We start from the raw sequence: 18,403 nt of genomic DNA on the forward strand, positions 1-18,403 counted from the left end.
TATCTATCCTCTATGTCTAATGTGTTGCTAAATATTATTGCTACAAAAACAGCCTAATTTGCCGCATAACCAGACAGCCCCAGATTGAACATGACAGTTTATTTTTCACACTCTCATACAGTGTCGGACAGGCCAACCAGAGCCTATCCACAGACCTGGTATTAAGAGACTTAAAAGATAATAACAGTTTCATCACTTCATTATAAAAACTAAATCAGATCAAATATTGACATCACAATGCTGAATAAAATGATTTACACACATTACCAGTTTAGTAACCAGATAGTTACAAAACACTGTTAATAAATATAATATAGTTTGAGCTTCAGAGCTAAATTATAGGCTAATTTCTTTTAACTTACAGAGTACATTGTTTGAAAAATACATTTAGGGCCCCCATTGCACAGCAGTTTGGTCTACAATGTCAGCTGGAAGAAGCTCTATAATGCAGAATACAGAAGATGTTATTACATACGAAACAGTTTCAATATACAGACTATATGATGGATAAGAAATACACAGCAGAGAACATAAACACAATCAGAATGCATTGGTTTGCATATTTTGCCACATTTTTGGTGTACCTTTCCCAGTGTGAGAGACAAATCAGCCAATATTTATCCAGCAAAAGATCAAGATAACATATTAATTTGACATGTTGTTAATATTCATAGCATATAATGTAATTTCTTGATATTTGCAAATCATTGCTTCCTGTTTCATGTTGTAAACTGAGGATAAACTATATTTATCAGACTATATCAGATTATTTTGAAATAAAAGTAGAATACGTCAAAAGTATCCAGTAAAATACAACAGATTAAAATTATAACATGTTCACATCACAACAGAAGGGAGGCTTTCCTTTTATCAACATACACAACTAAATGATTCATTAATTTCTATGTAAAGAAAATATCTTTCCTGAAAGACAAATGCACAAGAACGTTTAAAAAAAATGACTTGAGTGCGAGACCCGCTCACACCATCATTCAATACTGCAGCAGCCCTGCCTCGTTACACAATTCACGTATTAATTACATAGTGCTCACTTGAGTGTCAAAGGTCAAGAAAGGGGGAATTGTGACTAAATACTTGCAATATGTTATAAATAATGTTAGTAGAGAAGTTAAAATATTATTCTAAAACTCATCCTACTCGTACTATACTCCACACTATATACAGACCTTCAGGACACAATCTCGCTTCTTTCAACGTTTCACCACAAAGGTTTTTCTCAGTAGCTTAAACAGATTCTCACTCTTAGGTTCAACAAACTAGGATCACGTGACCTAGACCTAAAGACCTAAAGTATTTACTACCTTTGAGGACTATGGTTTACTGGATATTGTTCTCTAGTTTTGATTTAAATGGTCACATTTGGGGGACATTCAAATTTTACTGACTGGCTAAACATTCAAGACTTGTCCAGTGACACATACACGAGCGTATAATGATATGAGCTCCATCATCCGGTTGGTCATGGACGGAGGAATGTTCACTGTGTCACTGCGTAAATACTTGAAAGCGCACAAATACTGAGTAACTCCAATTAATTGTGAATTATTATACCATGTAACATTCAAAAGTTGTACGCCAAGCCATTGAGAAAAACTTTCACCCTGTCCAAACCTGTCACCCTTATATTTATAGGGATTTAAGGCTCAAGATGTTCATAAAGTGCTTCATATGACACCATGCCCTTTACAAAAAGCAACTGAACAAAGTCAAGTGTCACTGCCAGATTCTCAAAAGCCCTCAAATTTACTTTAAAGTGTCTTTCAAACTTAAAAAAACAAAACATATCATCATTCATATATGGTCAGGAGCAGGTTGAAAATGACCATAAATACGACATCTTTCCAAATCCTCTTTTAGTGACATCTTGAACATTTTGTGTTTATGATTAAAGTCAGTTTGCCGCTGTTTAATCCTAGCGTTTAATATTAATAGAAAGCACTTTAAAGTTGTCTCTTTTTCTTGATACAATGCTTAGGCACTCCCATTCGCTACAGCTGCGCTTTACAGTTTATGGCCTGCTTAGGTTATTTGACAACTAAAATATAAACTGAATGAATGAGGAATTAACGGCTAATGATGCTGTTTTTGCTCTTACATAAAACACATTCACCAGTGTTAATATATTTCAAATTATGAAGTCATATACCATAGTACATCACAAAATGAATGAGCAATAAATTACCTCTTTTATATAACTGTTCTTTATAGGTCAGACAGTACAAAATAGTAATTTAGACTTGTATATATTCTGTAAAAAAGTATATCTGGAGATTCCCATGGTTACTAGTAAGAAGATAGTAATGTTTGTGTACAGCATACTGTCATAAATAAACTTGAGCGTGCATGACAGCACTAGCGTTACACACACACCCCTCTGACATCTGCAGAGAACTCGCCAAGGCCTTTTCACACAGTGGAGCTACAGTTTATCATCGACTACAGTCCTTTTCTGCTGAGGTTGCCATGTTTTGTTTTTCTTTTGAGGTCACACTGAATCAACATTTGGGCATGTTTTGTCTGAGGTGTTATTGTGTACAGTCCTGTCAGACCAGGGTGCCTGGGTCGGCACTGGGTTCCTTAGGAGAGGCTTCCTGTGCATTCTCCTGATACAGAGAGAACTCCATCGATCTGCAGAAAAGAAAGGCAAAACAGATCAATAATGTTGCATAAATGAGAGACAGAAGAACGTAAAACCACATCTCAACAAGCTATTAATTTGTAATGATGAAATGAATGAAGTAAAACTAGGCTTGATGGTGGCATCTAACTGCACTGTACATCCCATGGTTTCTCTAACGAAACTGGGTCGACCTGGCGATGCATATCATCACAGAAAAGTAAACCAAACAGTGGCCCAATGATATGGCGTTCAACACTGACCACCTGCTTCAGTTCCAGAAGTAAACTTTCCATACGTTTTTCCCATAGACTTTTTAAAAAATTCTACTTAACTAAATTCTACTCTAAAGTTCAAAGCCATCAGGGAGGCTAGCCAGCTAAATGGTAACTAATATCCTTAATGCGGTCGTTTTAAGCCCGAAAAGCAAATTTAAAATGCAAGATTCAGCAAAGTGCTTTCATAACTTAGCGGTTTATAACATTTCAGAAACAGATTTGAAATGAAATTATAGGTCTTGTGGTCATTACTTCCCACATCGCTGAATAGCCCTGAGCAAGCTTTCAAACTTTTAACATGATTTTTGGAGAAAAATGAATGAGAAATTTTCTGGAGCTGGGGGTGGGCGGTCACTGCTGAGCTCCATCGAGGCTTTTAATGAAATTTGTAGAACTTTAGAAATGAATAGCTCACACTGAGTAGATGTGCTTTTGAGAGTGCAACTGACCTTCCGTGAAGTGGATGCCCATGGAAGCTGGCAGACTGAGGCATGTGAGGCCTGTGGCTGTTGGTAGGGTCACCCTGGACCGACTGTGGCTGGTGTACCAGAGGGTGGGGGTGTGAGAGGCGAGAGACCCCTGCTTCATGACCTTTAGAGGTAGAAGGATACCCCAGAGCATTCCTAAGGTACCAGTCCCTCAGCCCCTCCAGTGCTAGGGCCTTATGGAGGCTTCGTGTGGAGTCTTCTGGTGTGGGAAGAGAGAATTGTGGGGGTCTGCGAGTGAATGGGGGACCCAATAGCTCAGCTTGGTAAGGATGCAAATTGGGAATGGACGATGTGGTGGCTGAAGAAGGAAGGGGTGACTCGTACGCCGAAAGTAGAAGAGCATCATGTTGCTGCAAAGGAATAAATGGACCACAAGATTTGGTTCTAGTGACTTTGACCCTGCGTAGTTCAGCTTGAGATCCTCGTAGGACCATGGGGCTGAAAGGAGGTACAGCACTGGGGAGGTGCACCTGTGAGTGGGAGAAGCCATTGGCATGAGACTGTGGTGCTACTGTGGATGTGTGTGGAGATGACGTGTCCTGCCAGATCCTGCCTGTAGACTGATACAGCTGCTGCATCTTCTGCTGTTTGCCCCAGATATAATCCATCAGCTGCTCGCTGTACCCTCCGGTCCCTCGACCACCCATGGACAGACGCAGTTTTGCTTGTTCCACAGAGTTATCCACTGGTCTTTCTGGACTTTCTAACTTAATACGTCGCAGCTTTCCATCAGTGAGTGTCTCAGAGCTCTTGTAGGGCCCTCCTCTAGGGGGCATCCCATTACGAGGAGGAGGATCATCAGGCAGACTGGACCTGTCCAGCAGGGCCTCTGAGCTGTTACTGCGCCTGGCACGGGAGCTGTAAGGGCAGCCTCTGCGCTCTGATGAGGAGCCTTCTTGAGACAGGGGTATCATGTATGGGACATCCAGGCTGCCAGACCACTGCTTAGTGCCATTACTTCCTGATCCATCCGACCTGTCATTTAAGAAAACACAAAAACGAAAATTAATAATTGACTGACAGTGTTTCACTGTATAAACTGTGATTTTACAACATTATAGGGTTACACAAGTCATTTTGTTAACATGACATTAATCACCCCAACTGTGTCTGGCTCTGATGTGTATTTAAGAAATTATCTAATTTGAATCCATAGTTATCTCTGTGGGAGTCGGTAGAAGCTGTGCTGTAACACACAGACAAAGATCACAGATTACCTGACGTGAACACTGATAGGAGCCGTACGAGCCAACAGAGGAGTCGCTGGAACACTTCTACCCTCAGCATTTGATGCACTTTGTGGTAAAGAGTGAGACGGGCTGTGGAACATAAACAGAAAAATATTATGAAGCACCGCACAAACAAACACAACATGACAATGTTATAAATGAGTTTTAGTCAATACTAAGGATGCAACAATACTGGTATCTGGTATCCAATCCAGGAAAATGCTGTATTGGTTATTGTGTCAGACTGACAGATCAGGTATCGGCAGATACTTACTCAAAGCCAATACTGTTTCCATACTTATAGACTGTGAGGTTTGTGGATGTAAGCAAAGTGTCTACAGTTAAAACTGAGTGACTGTGGAGAATGATGTTCACCTGATGAAAATAATGTTTATGCTACTAAACCTTAAAGAACAAAAACAACAAATAGTTAATTTATTTTTCATTTTATTGTCTGTATTTTAATGATAATACAGAACTATACAAACAAAACAAATAACTACAAAGGTCAATTTAAAACATTAAAAACAGGTGCAAGTGTAATTATAAATATTTATCACCAGATTATTAAAGCTCATTTGTGGCACCAGTGTATTCAGTTTTGCATGATTGAAATCACCAAAAGCTTTTTTTCCCCATTTCAGTTCTAGTGCGGCCAGTTTTCAGACAAAGAGAATCATGAGATTGTGTTTTAAAAGTTCCCATATCAAAGTTCAACAAGCAACAAACACATTCAGGCAGTCTATCAAGTAATACCTTATAAATAAATGTTACACAGTGTCTCTTCCTGACAGACAGCGATGGCCAACCTCGTTTCTCATAGAGGGAAAACTGATGGGTTTCATCATCTGTTATGAAACGAGTGAAAGTGGATCTACATGTTTTAAAATAGAGACTGAAGTCTGCATGTACATTATATCTCCACAATCTAGTACAGAAAGGTGCTTGAAGAAATTCTGTTCTGTAGCCCAATGGGATACAAAATTTGTTTTTATAATAAAATGATCATTTTGATTTTGATGGTTTTTGTCAGTCCAAAACACAAGATATTTAATGGGTGGTGACTCTTCCAGTCAATGTAACGTTTAAAACGTGTATAAAGATTTGTAGCTCGCACATTTTTTTCTTTAAAAAAAAAAAAATCATATTCTTAGTTTTATTTGCATTCAATGATACAGATTTTTGAAGGAGTTTTGGATTTCATTAAAATCTTTCTGCAGTTTTAAAATCACCTGTTCAGCAGAGGGAGCACTTGCACACAAAACAGCATCATCTGCAGAAAAATGCTTGAGGCTTTCTCTTAAATTGCAACCAGTTGAATTAATAAATATAGTAAAAAGTAGCGGCCCAAAAATTGAGCCTTGGGGCACTCCTTTGCTTAAAGTTAAAACATTTAAACCCATCGGCTACTACAGCCTGGGTTCTGTTTGAAAGATAATTTTAAAACAAATTACATGTAGCATCCAATACACTTCAAGAGGATTTTATGATCTACTGAATCAAAAGCTTTAGTTAAATGAAATAAACAGTGTTACACAATCTTGTTGGATATCAAGGGCTGTGGAAATGTTATTAAAACTTTTGTGGTTGCAGTGACACTTTGCCCTTTTCTGAAACCCGACTGATAAGACTTCAGAATGGAGCATTTATTTAAATAAACTGTAGCTTGATTTGCAACTAACTTTTCTAAAACTTTTGCAAGACAAGGTCATTTAGATATTGGTTGAATGTTATTTACAGTTTTAGTTGCCATGAGCCATTTAAATAAATCTGGTATAACAAATTTGTAATGGAGGTTGAATTAAATATGGGCAGCGAGTAATAAAAATTTTGGCTCAAGGTCATCAGCTCATGTGGACTTGTTTCAGTCTATGGAGAGGAGAGCATTTAAGAGCTCCATGAAAGTGAAAAGTCTTAGAAGAGAAAATGTGACTGCTCTCTGCCAGAGGTTCAGAATCAACATAATCAAGATCAGAAGGATCAGCATTATTATCCAAAGCATCACATGCAGAGATAAAATGCCTATTAAAAGCGTCACATATTTCTTCTTTCTAATTTACAATACCTGAATCTAATAAAATATCAGATGGTTATGTATGAATACTAGGTTCTGAACTAGCTGCAAAGGGATGGGACTCACCCTGAGTGGCTTAAACAAAGGGCATACGATCCTGGTCGAAAAGGATTCCTCAGGTGTCATCACGGCTAACATAACTGGGCACATGCATCAATACATGAGAGCAGCACAGAAGGGCATCAGCAAAAATACAAGGGGAGTCAACAACAGCTTCTGGTAGAGCGAACAGTCGCCTAAGTCTGCAGAACCCATCAGACCAACCTGTGCACTGCCTGGATTGATTACAAGAAAAGCCTACGACTCACTGTCACACATGGATCAGTGAATGCCTGGAGCTGGTCAACATCAACAGGACTGTAAGAGCCTTCACTGCAAAGTCGACGAGGTTGTGGAAAACCACTCATGAGGCCAATGGCACGCCACTTGCACACTGCTGTTATACATAAGTCTGAACCCCCTCAGCCAAATTATCAACAACACTAGCTATGGATACTGATCAGGAATGAAGCCACCATCAGTCACCTCCTCTACATGGATGACATCAAGCTGTACGTCAAGAGTGAGCGAGCCATCGACTCACTGCTCCACACCACCACGATCTACAGCACAGAAAGAAAAGTGCAGTACAGCAAAGATACTGCACCACCACATGTACATCACCACCACAGAGAAGCGCCACACCTTATTAACATAGCTTTCAATAGCTTTCCATGGGTTATACTTGATTACATTGTATTAAATGATATAATCTCACACTCCACTAGGGACCAAATTCAGGTTTTCATTAGGCCCACACAAAAGAAGACATTACCTGACAGAGCTTGTGGCTGAGTTGCGTCGTGTCCTCATCTCATAGTAAATCTCGACTGGTGAGAGCTTCCTGCTGATTCTGTGGTCAGGACTGCCCACAGTGAGTCCAGGCTGCGACAAAGAGCGCTGGTCTGCCACCACGCTGGGAGAGGACTCTTCAGGAAAGCAAGAAAAATCAAGTTTAAACATGCCAGATTCATGTCCCATTTTCAGCTTCAGATATCAAGTCTCATTAGTGGCTATTGAATACAAGTTAGTTCCTCCCTGCAAAATAAAAACTTTAGATAGTCAATACAATGAAGTGGAATTTAAAGTGCATATGTCAAGTTAGACATAAACATACCAGATTTTGGTAAGAATCTTGTCTAGTTTTTCTGTAATTTTACAATTTCAACTGAAAGTCAGCAGATTTGTTTAATATATTTTATGTTAGATTAATATTGTGATTTTAAATGTCCAAAATATAAAATAATGATCCACAGATGTAATAGATTTTAACGATATAACAGACAAACGCATAATATGTCCTTTTTAAACTGTTGTGTTCCTTCTGTGTAAACTGTAAACCATCCAGAGTTTGTGGATGGAATTTTGTGAATTGATGATATACAGTAGAAAGAGGCTTTTTTTTAAGTTGCCACTACTTACTTCCAACTTCAAAAATTACAACTTGACTGAAATAAACCTGTGATAAATATTCAGACCAGGGACTATCCCATTAAACCAACAACAAAAACTGTCATATGCACTTTAAGATGCATAAAAACATCATTAGCAGAGATATTATTATTATTTCTGATAATTACCATTTTCATGGGATGTGGTGTCTGATGTAGAACTCGTACTCTCTGACATGACTGCATCTTCTGCAAGAAAAAAACATATGGGTTAGATGTGCCCTAGTGTGTGCCAAATGGGACTGTCATTCAAGTCTATACAGGAAGTTCATCAGGTATTGCCCCATAGAGGTCCATTTTCCTCCAAATTTGCATATTGTATCTGGACCAATCACAGCACAGGGGTTGGACAATATTATTTGAAAACAAGATTTTAGGTCACTTTGGATGAATCATTTTTGGATGACTCATTTTCTTCTATTGAGTTAGTAAAGCTACTGTTTGAAATAGTGACTAAACTTGTGTTATGACGTACATGAAAGCAGTGTTTACCTGTGTGACAGCCTCGGTGTACTGTCCTCTTGTTTTGGACATTTCGGTCCAATTCTGAATTTCGGTACAATGCCCCAGTAAAGATGGTTTTCATCTGCTTCCTCTGGGCAGTCTCATCCTGTTGCCATGAAACAGTGGTTGTTGTTAGACTTCAGCAGACACAGCACCACACCAAAGCAGTAAACTCAATTGATATTCAAAGAGTTGACTCACCTCTATCTTGGCGTTGGGTGCCAAGTGAGCTCTGCGCTGCACCAGTGGGGGTTTTTCTCCCGATTCCAAGGGGAAAACCCGAGGCAGCTTCCCTGTCAACTCCTGCAGAGGACAGCAATTAACCTCTACTTTCTAAAATGCGTCTTGCAAACCACTTTATCTGCCCTACACCATTTACTAATCTGTGGTAGAGCTCTGCAGCTACAATCACAGATGTTCACTGTTCACTGTCTTAAAAATCTTGCTGTCTATCTGTAGCTATTGTTGGAAGAAATCTTGATTTGTGAGATGTACAAATGCAGTTATAGGAGCACTTTATCATTTTCCTAGATTGAATGCTCTTTGGTCTTTCTTTGCCCATACTTCCTGCCATGCAAATCCAAACCCTGTTAATCTGCACTCTGCATCATCCCTCGGTCATACTCATCACAAACCCAGTTCTATCTGTTCCCTGGGGTCATTATGTCAAAACTTCTAGATCATTTTAAACTGAAAAACATTAAGGTCTGTATTCATACCTTCATGGGTAAATTTGGTTTGCATTGCTTAAGAGGCATTAAAACGTAACACACACCATCATACACCAATTCAAACACATCCGTTCTTTCCATCTTTCTATCTCTTCTGCCGCTCACACTTTCTTCACATCAAACTATAAATTTAGTGAGGATAATGTGCTAATTAAGTTTCATGTAGCTGTGACTTCAGAGGTGCTGAAAACGTCTGACGCAATCAGGCAAAGCATCTATAAATACATGTATAGTAGAAAAGCCTGAGAATGAATATGGGTTGGTGTAAAAAGATGCAGATGTACTCACTGCCTCCTGCAGACACACTTGCTTGAGTTCTCCCACTCTGTTGTTCAGGAGGGCCTCCAGAGCCTTTTTCTTTTGCTGCAGAGCTGTGAGTCTCTCTGCCTGAATCTTGCCGTCCTGGCAGCCTTGAACATCTGCAGACAAACACAACAGCACTGTGGGCTGGGAATTGTGGGCCAGCAATGGGAGATACAAAAACAAGAGCATGAATAGATCTAAAATTATGATCAAACCCTCCAGTTTTTTGTTTTACTTTTCAATGCCTGTTCTGGTAAGGATTTCTGACAGCTGGGGTGATAGCTTGTTAGGAAAGTGACTCCACAGCTGTGTTTAAGTACTTTTCTCTTTCTTAGACACAAATAATTGAACTATTTTGGGCTTGTCTAGACGTGTGAAGATGTTACGTGAAACACACCCTCACCTGGTGACCCCAGACCCATGGATGTTATTAGTTGTCCTTTCACCTCCATGTGACGAAATCCTGGGACAGCTCTGTCTCTCCCCGCCACGTCCTTACCTCCTCCGAAAAACAAACATATACACTCACTACAGTTCATGGTAAGTGTGGAACATGCATGTTTTTAGTTTATTCTGGCACTAACCTTGCAGTATCAGCCATGTTGTTGGAGGGAGTGCATTTGCGGCCAGTCAGCAGCAAAAAGTCATTGGAGTTACACTCAGACGAAGTAAGGAAGCATCAGGAATCTCCTCACCTCAGCTTTTGTTTTAGGGTGGAATCTAAAAATGAGACATAACAACATTATGATTATTAATAATACAAATACAAATACATAAATAGATACAAGTACTAGAGCAATTATAATCTAAACCAAATTGAAATTATAACGTGTGATATTTCTGATTATTAATGAAGTTTGTAAAATTCGAAAGAAACTACCTGCGTCAATCTGTGTTACTACAGAAATGACAAAATATCCCTTTAAAGCCAGTTAAAAAGTGCATAACTTTACTTGATGCATAATAGATTGACACTCTAAAGAGGGATGTCTTGTAGATCTTTTAAAATACCACAATTTTCTTGGCAAAATCATATTTTTGACTTTATGGCGTCTCATGCACACTTTATATTATCATCTTCTGAAATGGTTAAATCCACCTGTCATTCACTCAGAGCCTTATTGGTTGGCTGATATTTGCACTTTTTAGCGTATCGGCTATCGACCTTAAATTTCAAATAGAGGCCGATATTTTGAGTTGGCTGACCTGCTACTTAAAGCAATAGATATAATGTTTTATTTGAACACTTTGGTGCAAAGAGACTACGGCACAAAATGTGACTGAACTGATCTGATTTGTGATTTTTTTAAAGGCAGTGAGAAAGTTTATAGTAAATTTAAATTAATTTGCAGAAAATAATCAAAATCAGCCCTACATATCAGCCCAAAAATATTAGCAGATCTTAACAGCCATCGATTTCTCTGGAGTCAAACACTTTGCATCAGCCATGAAAAAACCCATATCGGTCAATCTCTAGAGTAAGGTGGGAAAATTGTGTTGTGTTTGCGCCAAAAGTATTAAACAGTATTAAACAGAAAATCAGTGAATCCCAATACGAGAATATCCACAAAACAACAGATCATCACAAGGATCAGATCACGATTCAATTCCCCAGACCGAGCTCCAAATTCAGCTAAAAGTAACAGTAGTCACTATGGCAGAAATTTGGATGTTATGTTTTCCAAGTTCTACATCAGAACATACTTCTACTTCTACTACTGTGTTCACAGGCACAACACAGGAATACCATGTGATGTTTGTGTTTATCTTTTAAATGTCTGCTGTCTGAGTTCACATATCTACTGTCTGACCAGTTTTACTGTACTCAGACGCTTAGGTGTTACCTCTCGGAGCCAGAGGAAGGACAAATGGCCAGACAATGACCTGCATACAGATTGTGCTCCAGGAGAGGTTGGGACACACAATAAACAGGAGCTGTTAAAGGGACAGTATGCAGCGTCCTTCAGTTCTTCTCAGAGTACACACAGGTCTCACATGACAGCGCAGATCCTACAGAATTCACTGCACTAGCACAGATTAATCATAATGAGGTTTTAGAGCAACTACATTTCACTGGCACTGGCAAACCAAAGTCTCATATGAGGCTCAATTTACTTTCTGATTGGATCATCTTGACAACAACAATTATAAGACACAACTTGGCCATCATGTCCAATGTAATTATCAGCATTACAACTGGTATCAGTAAAGTCAATATACATATTCCCTAACCATATTTAGACTATACATCTAATAATTGATGTTTTGAGACCCTAAAGAATAAAGGTGAAAATGATTGTTTAAAGTAAAACGTTACAGCAAAAATGTAAAGTAATTATTAGTGTAAACATTCTTACCTCACTACATTCTCAACCCGAGTTAGTGTTAGTCCATGTAACTGAAAAGCGTGTGTGTATGTGTGTGGTATTCAACAGTAACAAACTGAGCAATGTTATTTTTCTCAGATGATAAATCCAAAAAATCTTCTCTAATGCCCAACAGAGACACCTCAAAATAGAAAGCCTTTGGCAAAAGGCCCTGCTCTGAATGGTGAACACAAATGGCTGGCATCACAGTCGGTTCGTGCCAGTTAACAAATGACACAACAAATCTGTTCACAAGAAGAGGGAGAAGTTTCAGGATTTAAAAACACGGCAATGCCAAAAAGAGAAAAGTAGCATCAGTTAGCCCCAGCACTCACATTTAGCATCAAATCATACAATCATGCACCAGCAAAATGGATGAAAAAGCGTTTAATATGTGCATGTCTTTGGATGGTGGGAGGATGCTCCTGGAAAGCGCCCAAAGAAACATACTGACGACATGCAGGTTAAGAACCACTGCAGACTGTAACACTGTTGTGAAAGCCACAGAATGCTGACTCTCATATTCTTCTTGGAATGTTGTTATCATATCATCTTGTCTTAAAGCTGGGATGCCTGATTTTAAAACCGTTATCAGAGGAAGACTTTAAATCCTATCTAACAACACTCTAGCCGTCAAAAACCTCTTGACACATCTCTATTTTTCACATATGGGCACATTCACAGCTTTACTTTGCAACTGATATAAGCTTTAACAATTGGATGTGGACATCATGCAGCAGCCGTCTGATTTTGTCACAGTAAAACTTTGGACTGTACGTCATGTGGAAAGGTGGGCATAATGTACTTATTTACAAGAGATAAGTTGACTAATGCAGCTTTAAATGTTCACATGACTCTGATTATATTAATGTGAGAAGATCCACTCGTGTGGTTAATTCAGTGGCCATCGCTCTGTTTTTCCGTGGTGCAAGAACTCTAAGCATAACTGTGACATCAACAGATACTTAAATAGTTTTCCCTTCATCATGAGGCCTGTGTAATGCAATGTTTATAGATCAAGACTTTCTTAAAAGTTAAAGGTAAAGCAACATCTCCATGCAGGTGATGGACCCTCAATGAGAAAGGTTACGTAGTGTACCTTTAATAATAAATGAATGTTTCTAATGCTTATCCAAAGATTGAACTTTGCATTTGTGCTAGTTTTGTTTTGCGGAGCATGTCAGCTTCACATGTAAGATGCAATCACTGGAAATACGACGGTTTATCACAAGATCAAGTCGGCGTTTGGTGAGAAATACTTTTTGCCGTCTTGTTTTAACTTGACTCTGCGTTCAGCCATCTCATTTGGTCGCGTTAGCTACACCTGGAGCGGCACGGTTCACTTTAGTAGCCTTGTTTCCACTGGTTGGTTTTGGAGCAGTCCGAAGTGGACCCTGGACGGCCTGGTTCCTAGCGAGGTCTGGGGCCGGCTCCAGGAATGATGACTGAACAAGAGAGAAGCAGTCATGTGAAAACAAGAAAGCAAAAAGTACATATAAACATAAAGTAATAAATTCCCACCAAATGCTGACTTAATCCTGTGATAAACCGTTGTATTTCCAGTTATGACAACTTAAATTTTGAGCCGACATGCTCCGCAAAACAAAGCTAGCACACAGCTAACAACTGTTTCCTGTTTACAACCAATTATAAGAGCATTACATGAGCTAAAACCAATTAAATGAAATGAAATAAATGAAAAAAAAAAAGCTGACAATAAACCGGAAGAAGTTTTGTGTTTACACTAGATTTAACCTCATCCCATCTCTCACTGAGATTGGCCATTGAATTACAAGTATAACTCAGATACTTAAGATTTGATTTTCTTTATTATTTTTTATGTTTATGAGTTATGTTTGGGTGACGTCAGTGTCTCACGAAGCAGAACCCTGCCCCTGGACGTGCCCCTGGACGTGCCCCTGTGCCCAGAGCATGGAGGGACCCGCACCAAACAGAACTGCTTCAATGCGGCCCCAAACGAACCGTGCCCGTGGAAAAGAGGCTAGAGGATCTGTACCAATCTGCTCCAAAGCAAAGCAGTGGAAACGAGGCTGTACAGTTATGTGGTTGGTTGCCCTCAGCTGCAAACAAAGCTGTGCCTATAAACTCTAAAAAAGAAAGTGGACATTTGGCATTCATGTTTGTGGACGGTCGCTGGGCAGCTGGGGCCAAAAGGCTGTGGTGCCTCTTAAGAATGTTATTGTCTATATGGTAAGACCCTTCTGTCTTTTTCACAGAGCAATAGTTTTCCTTCCTGCTGTAAAATTAATAGCGGAGATACAGATACAGCAGGAGATTACCATGATAATACACCAGGCATTTTATTTATTTTTTTATAAATAATTCATTTCTTATGCACCTCTAAATAAAAATGGACATTGACTCTCCTAATTTGTCATTGTGCCTCTGATGCCAATAAAGCCGAGACAATTGATGTGACAAGACATAACGTGCCAAGTGTCAATGCAGCTTTGAATTAGTGTTTGTCATTTCTTTGTTGTTTCTATATCTCCTGATTATGAATCTTATTTTCTCCCATTGTAGCGACGATAACTCAAAGACACTTGCATCTAACAAAAATAATAATAAGATAGGCCTTAGTTATGAGACAAATAAATAATTCAAAGGTATATGGATGGATGAACAAATTAGTTAGTTAGTTCAATACAATAAAATACAAGACAATAAAGGTTTTATACACATTTTGTAAGTAAATGTTTTAATTAAATGATCAAGTTACTTTGTGTCACTGACCTGGACACATGCTGTGTGTAATTATCATGTCATTATCACTCTGGAGTCCTGGTGTTGCTTAAATATTAGCCCAGCCCTCTGCCATTAGCGCCTATATCTCTTACAGTAAATAAGCTGTGCACTTCATATTCCCCCTGAAGCCTGTGAGTTTGCTCCTCTTATGCCACATGTGTCCACGCCGGCTCCTCAAACATGCATATTTGATCACAGCATTTGTTGCATGGCTATATTCCTAACAGCAACAGTTTCGCTTCAGCATTCTGTTCCCTGATAAACACGATGCCTTCCAGCTTTTAAAAAGATTCACGCTCTCAGCTGTCAGCTTTTATAGGGCCCGAGAGTCCAGGGAATGGGTAGAGCCGTCAGCATTTACAGAACAGATGTATTCATGACTGGAGCGACACTTGGTCCTATTTAAGCCCTTTCTGCTTTGAACTGCGTTAGAGATTGACCGATATGAGGTTTTTCATGGCCGCTGCCGATACCGATTGTTTAGAATACAGAGCGACTGATGACCAATAAGCTCCATTGATAGTTTTGGGCTGATATGTAGAGATGATTTAGTTTATTTTCCCCAAATTATGTAATTTACACTGACTACAAACTCCCCTCAAGCTCTTTTTTACCACAAACCTTTAATAGAGCTGTGTTATCACGTTTTATGCAGCTATCTGTTCGTATTAAAGTGTTAATATAAAGCTTTGTGTGTAATTTTTAGGTGGCAGATCGATTGAAACAAAATATCGGCCTATGCTGGAGATTTATGGCTGAAAAAGTCCAAATATCGTTTTTTTTTCTGAACATACAGTATCTCTGTGCTGTACATTCATAAAAGATCATACGATCATTTGCATCATCCTGTAACAGTAACTACATCTGAAGCAGCTGTCACCTAAAGCAGCAGCTGAAGCTGAACGTCACGCTCCATGAGGACAGGTGTAACTTTTGTCCACAATTGTTGACACAGCTGCCACTGTCTGGGGTTAGAACGGCTTTAAAGTGTTTTCCAGAAGTTTATAAGGCCAGTATTTCAAAACAATTATTCTGTTGTCTTTTTGTCCTTTCAGTATTCTGTGTTTTGGAGCTAGTAAATCTTTTTATAGATATGCAAAGGTCTAGGTCATATAATAAATCATATAATAAAAAAATGTACATTGTCTTGGCAGTGACAGACCAAGTGGTGTGGTCACATGGTTACAGATAATACTGAATGAAATAGAACTGATATTTCATTATTGTCAGTCTATTTTGTGTATTTAGTGAAGTAATATTTTGAGCGTGCTTATACCTCAAAGGGAGAATATGGAGCCTATAGGCAGCTGAGGCAGGGTCTTTGTGTAAAAAGAAGATAAGACCATTTAGTGCTCAGGATTTACTCAGGGACTATCTCCACCTGAATAACCCCTACCAAAGATCTGTGAAGGGCTTAGAGAAGGTCAGCTGATCCCTTCTCCTCTCATGCACTAATATCATCTCTCCTCGTGCCCCCATATCCATGAAGTGCTGATTTATAACACGCTTATCAACAGCTAACGGCTCTCACTGACCACTAAGGCCACCAAACTGTCCCTTCGGCCTTGACGCTCACCTTTGCTTATTTCACACACAAAAAACAAGTGTATAAAACAAAGCAGCCATTGCGATCCACCTGGTCTGTGCAGAAGCGAGGAGGGGCCAGTAATAAAGATCGGAATGTGGCAGGAACCTGGAAGGGGATTATTTCTATAGGTTTTCCTTTGCTCTGTAACACCTGCAGGGATATCACAATGTGTTTTCATGTTTCACTGTGGCACTAATCTTCTTTGGACTAGTTTCAAAATAGCTTATTATGTGAAAAGACCTTGGCATATTGAGAGTTGTTCAAAAATCCTGTTCTTTTTAACAGACAATGTGGGAAAATGTATCTCCAAACACTTCAAGCTCGTGTCACGATACTAACATTTTGATACTTAGGAATAGACTCGATACTCAGTACTGATTGAGATATCACAATGAGAAAAAACGCTTTATCTTCAGACAATAGAATACTACGCTAAACATTAAACCACAGTACTTTCTTCTATCTGTGTAATTCCTCAGTCGTCCAGGTGGTCCATGGGCGTAGTACTAGTCTATGTGTCTTAAACTCGTTCTGATACAGCTCAAGATTATTGTAAAGCTATTCAGGAAAGGTTCATTTCTGTCCTGTGAAAGTTACATTTTAGTACTGATACCTGCTCAAATGGGTATCTAGTTTTGATACTAGTTTAGTCGTATTAGTCGTAAGTATCAAAAACCTTACTAATGTAGAGTTTATAGCTTAAGTTAGTCTATTTTGCTTTCAAACTTGAATGTTGTCTACTATAAACAAATGATTCTGAGGAATAGTATGGATTCACGTGCAATGTGGGGCGAGGAATGGGAGTTTTACTGTATCTCAGACGGAGATGGAGATGAAGATAGATAGAAAACAAATGGGTCAGTGGGCTAGGCTGTCTTGCAATTAGAGATGATCTGTGAATAGGACATAGCAGCAAACAGTAACTCTCCTGTTCCGAATCTAAGTGGCATGTTCTAGTTGCTGGAAAATAGCTGAGTCAATAACTTTCCCAATTCCGTGGTGCGACTTCAAACGCCTGTGGTAAAACCAAAGCAGAAAAAAATGCAAACAATCAGCAATGTTTCAGATCAAAGACGAAAAGCTCTTGAGAAAACAGTGAGGTATTTCCCACATGCATCAAAGGTGGGCAGCATCAACAGCCCCAAGTCTCCCTGACCCACTGCACGGAGGGGACTTTGCACATCCATTACACTGATGGGGATTTAGACTCACTCAGAAGGGCCCATGTCAGAATAAAACAAACATAAAGACCATTTTCTCTCAATAATGGAACAAGAACAGCCATTTCCAACAAAAAAAAAATCAAAGACAGCTTCAGTATCCATGCCTTTACACTGCACATTGACACATTGCAATGGTATATTTGGTTATATTTACATATTTACAGGGGCTGCCATTATCTGCGGGTGTGTATCATGCCAGTGTGGTTCATTTTACGCACTGGAGTTCCCTGCAGCATGTGTGTCTTATATATCTGCATAGCCTTTGCAAACAGCCCCACATAAAACTGGTTTCATTTGAGAAAAGGAAAGGGACTCCATCACAGGTGTGTCAGTGACTAGACACGATGAGAACATTAGTATGCGGGTGCACGTTTAGACGCACATGCCACTGGTCCACATGGGTTATTACTGATGCCAGAGGTTAGAACACAAATGTGGCACATAATACCCCCTCGACATGGCTCGTTTATGTGAAGAAAGAAAGGATTACGCTTACCAAACGGCATGACCAAGGGTTTCCAAGGTCTTCATGGTCCTCTGTGACAAAGGCTCAGGCTGTGGGGAAAAACAATCCCGCAGAAAACGACGCTGCGTTACACCGGTAAACCACGACAATGTGTAAAAAAAACAAAACAAAAAAACAAAAAAAAACAAAGAGACACCGGTTTACAGACGTAGCCTTTGGATTTCAATTATGACTGAGCACGACAGCAGCAGGAGCAGGA

At 39.3% G+C, this 18,403-nt stretch overlaps 1 protein-coding gene across 1 annotated transcript; it reads right to left on the reverse strand.

Annotated features, from left to right (window-relative positions):
* Positions 1–1,838: 1,838 nt before the first annotated feature.
* On the reverse strand, positions 1,839–18,271 carry ccdc120b (coiled-coil domain containing 120b). Its single transcript, XM_033966009.2, has 11 exons — positions 18,175–18,271; positions 10,320–10,455; positions 10,139–10,234; positions 9,721–9,851; positions 8,903–9,004; positions 8,690–8,807; positions 8,327–8,386; positions 7,522–7,675; positions 4,622–4,723; positions 3,366–4,379; positions 1,839–2,649 (listed from the first exon to the last, which is right to left on the reverse strand). Exons 3-11 carry the CDS (start codon positions 10,185–10,187, stop codon positions 2,565–2,567), a joined length of 1,815 nt encoding a protein of 604 aa, XP_033821900.1. The 5' UTR covers positions 10,188–10,234; positions 10,320–10,455; positions 18,175–18,271; the 3' UTR covers positions 1,839–2,564.
* Positions 18,272–18,403: the final 132 nt, after the last annotated feature.

This window comes from Periophthalmus magnuspinnatus, chromosome 5 (genome assembly GCF_009829125.3).
Source record: "Periophthalmus magnuspinnatus isolate fPerMag1 chromosome 5, fPerMag1.2.pri, whole genome shotgun sequence".
Classification (NCBI taxonomy): Eukaryota; Metazoa; Chordata; class Actinopteri; order Gobiiformes; family Gobiidae; genus Periophthalmus; species Periophthalmus magnuspinnatus.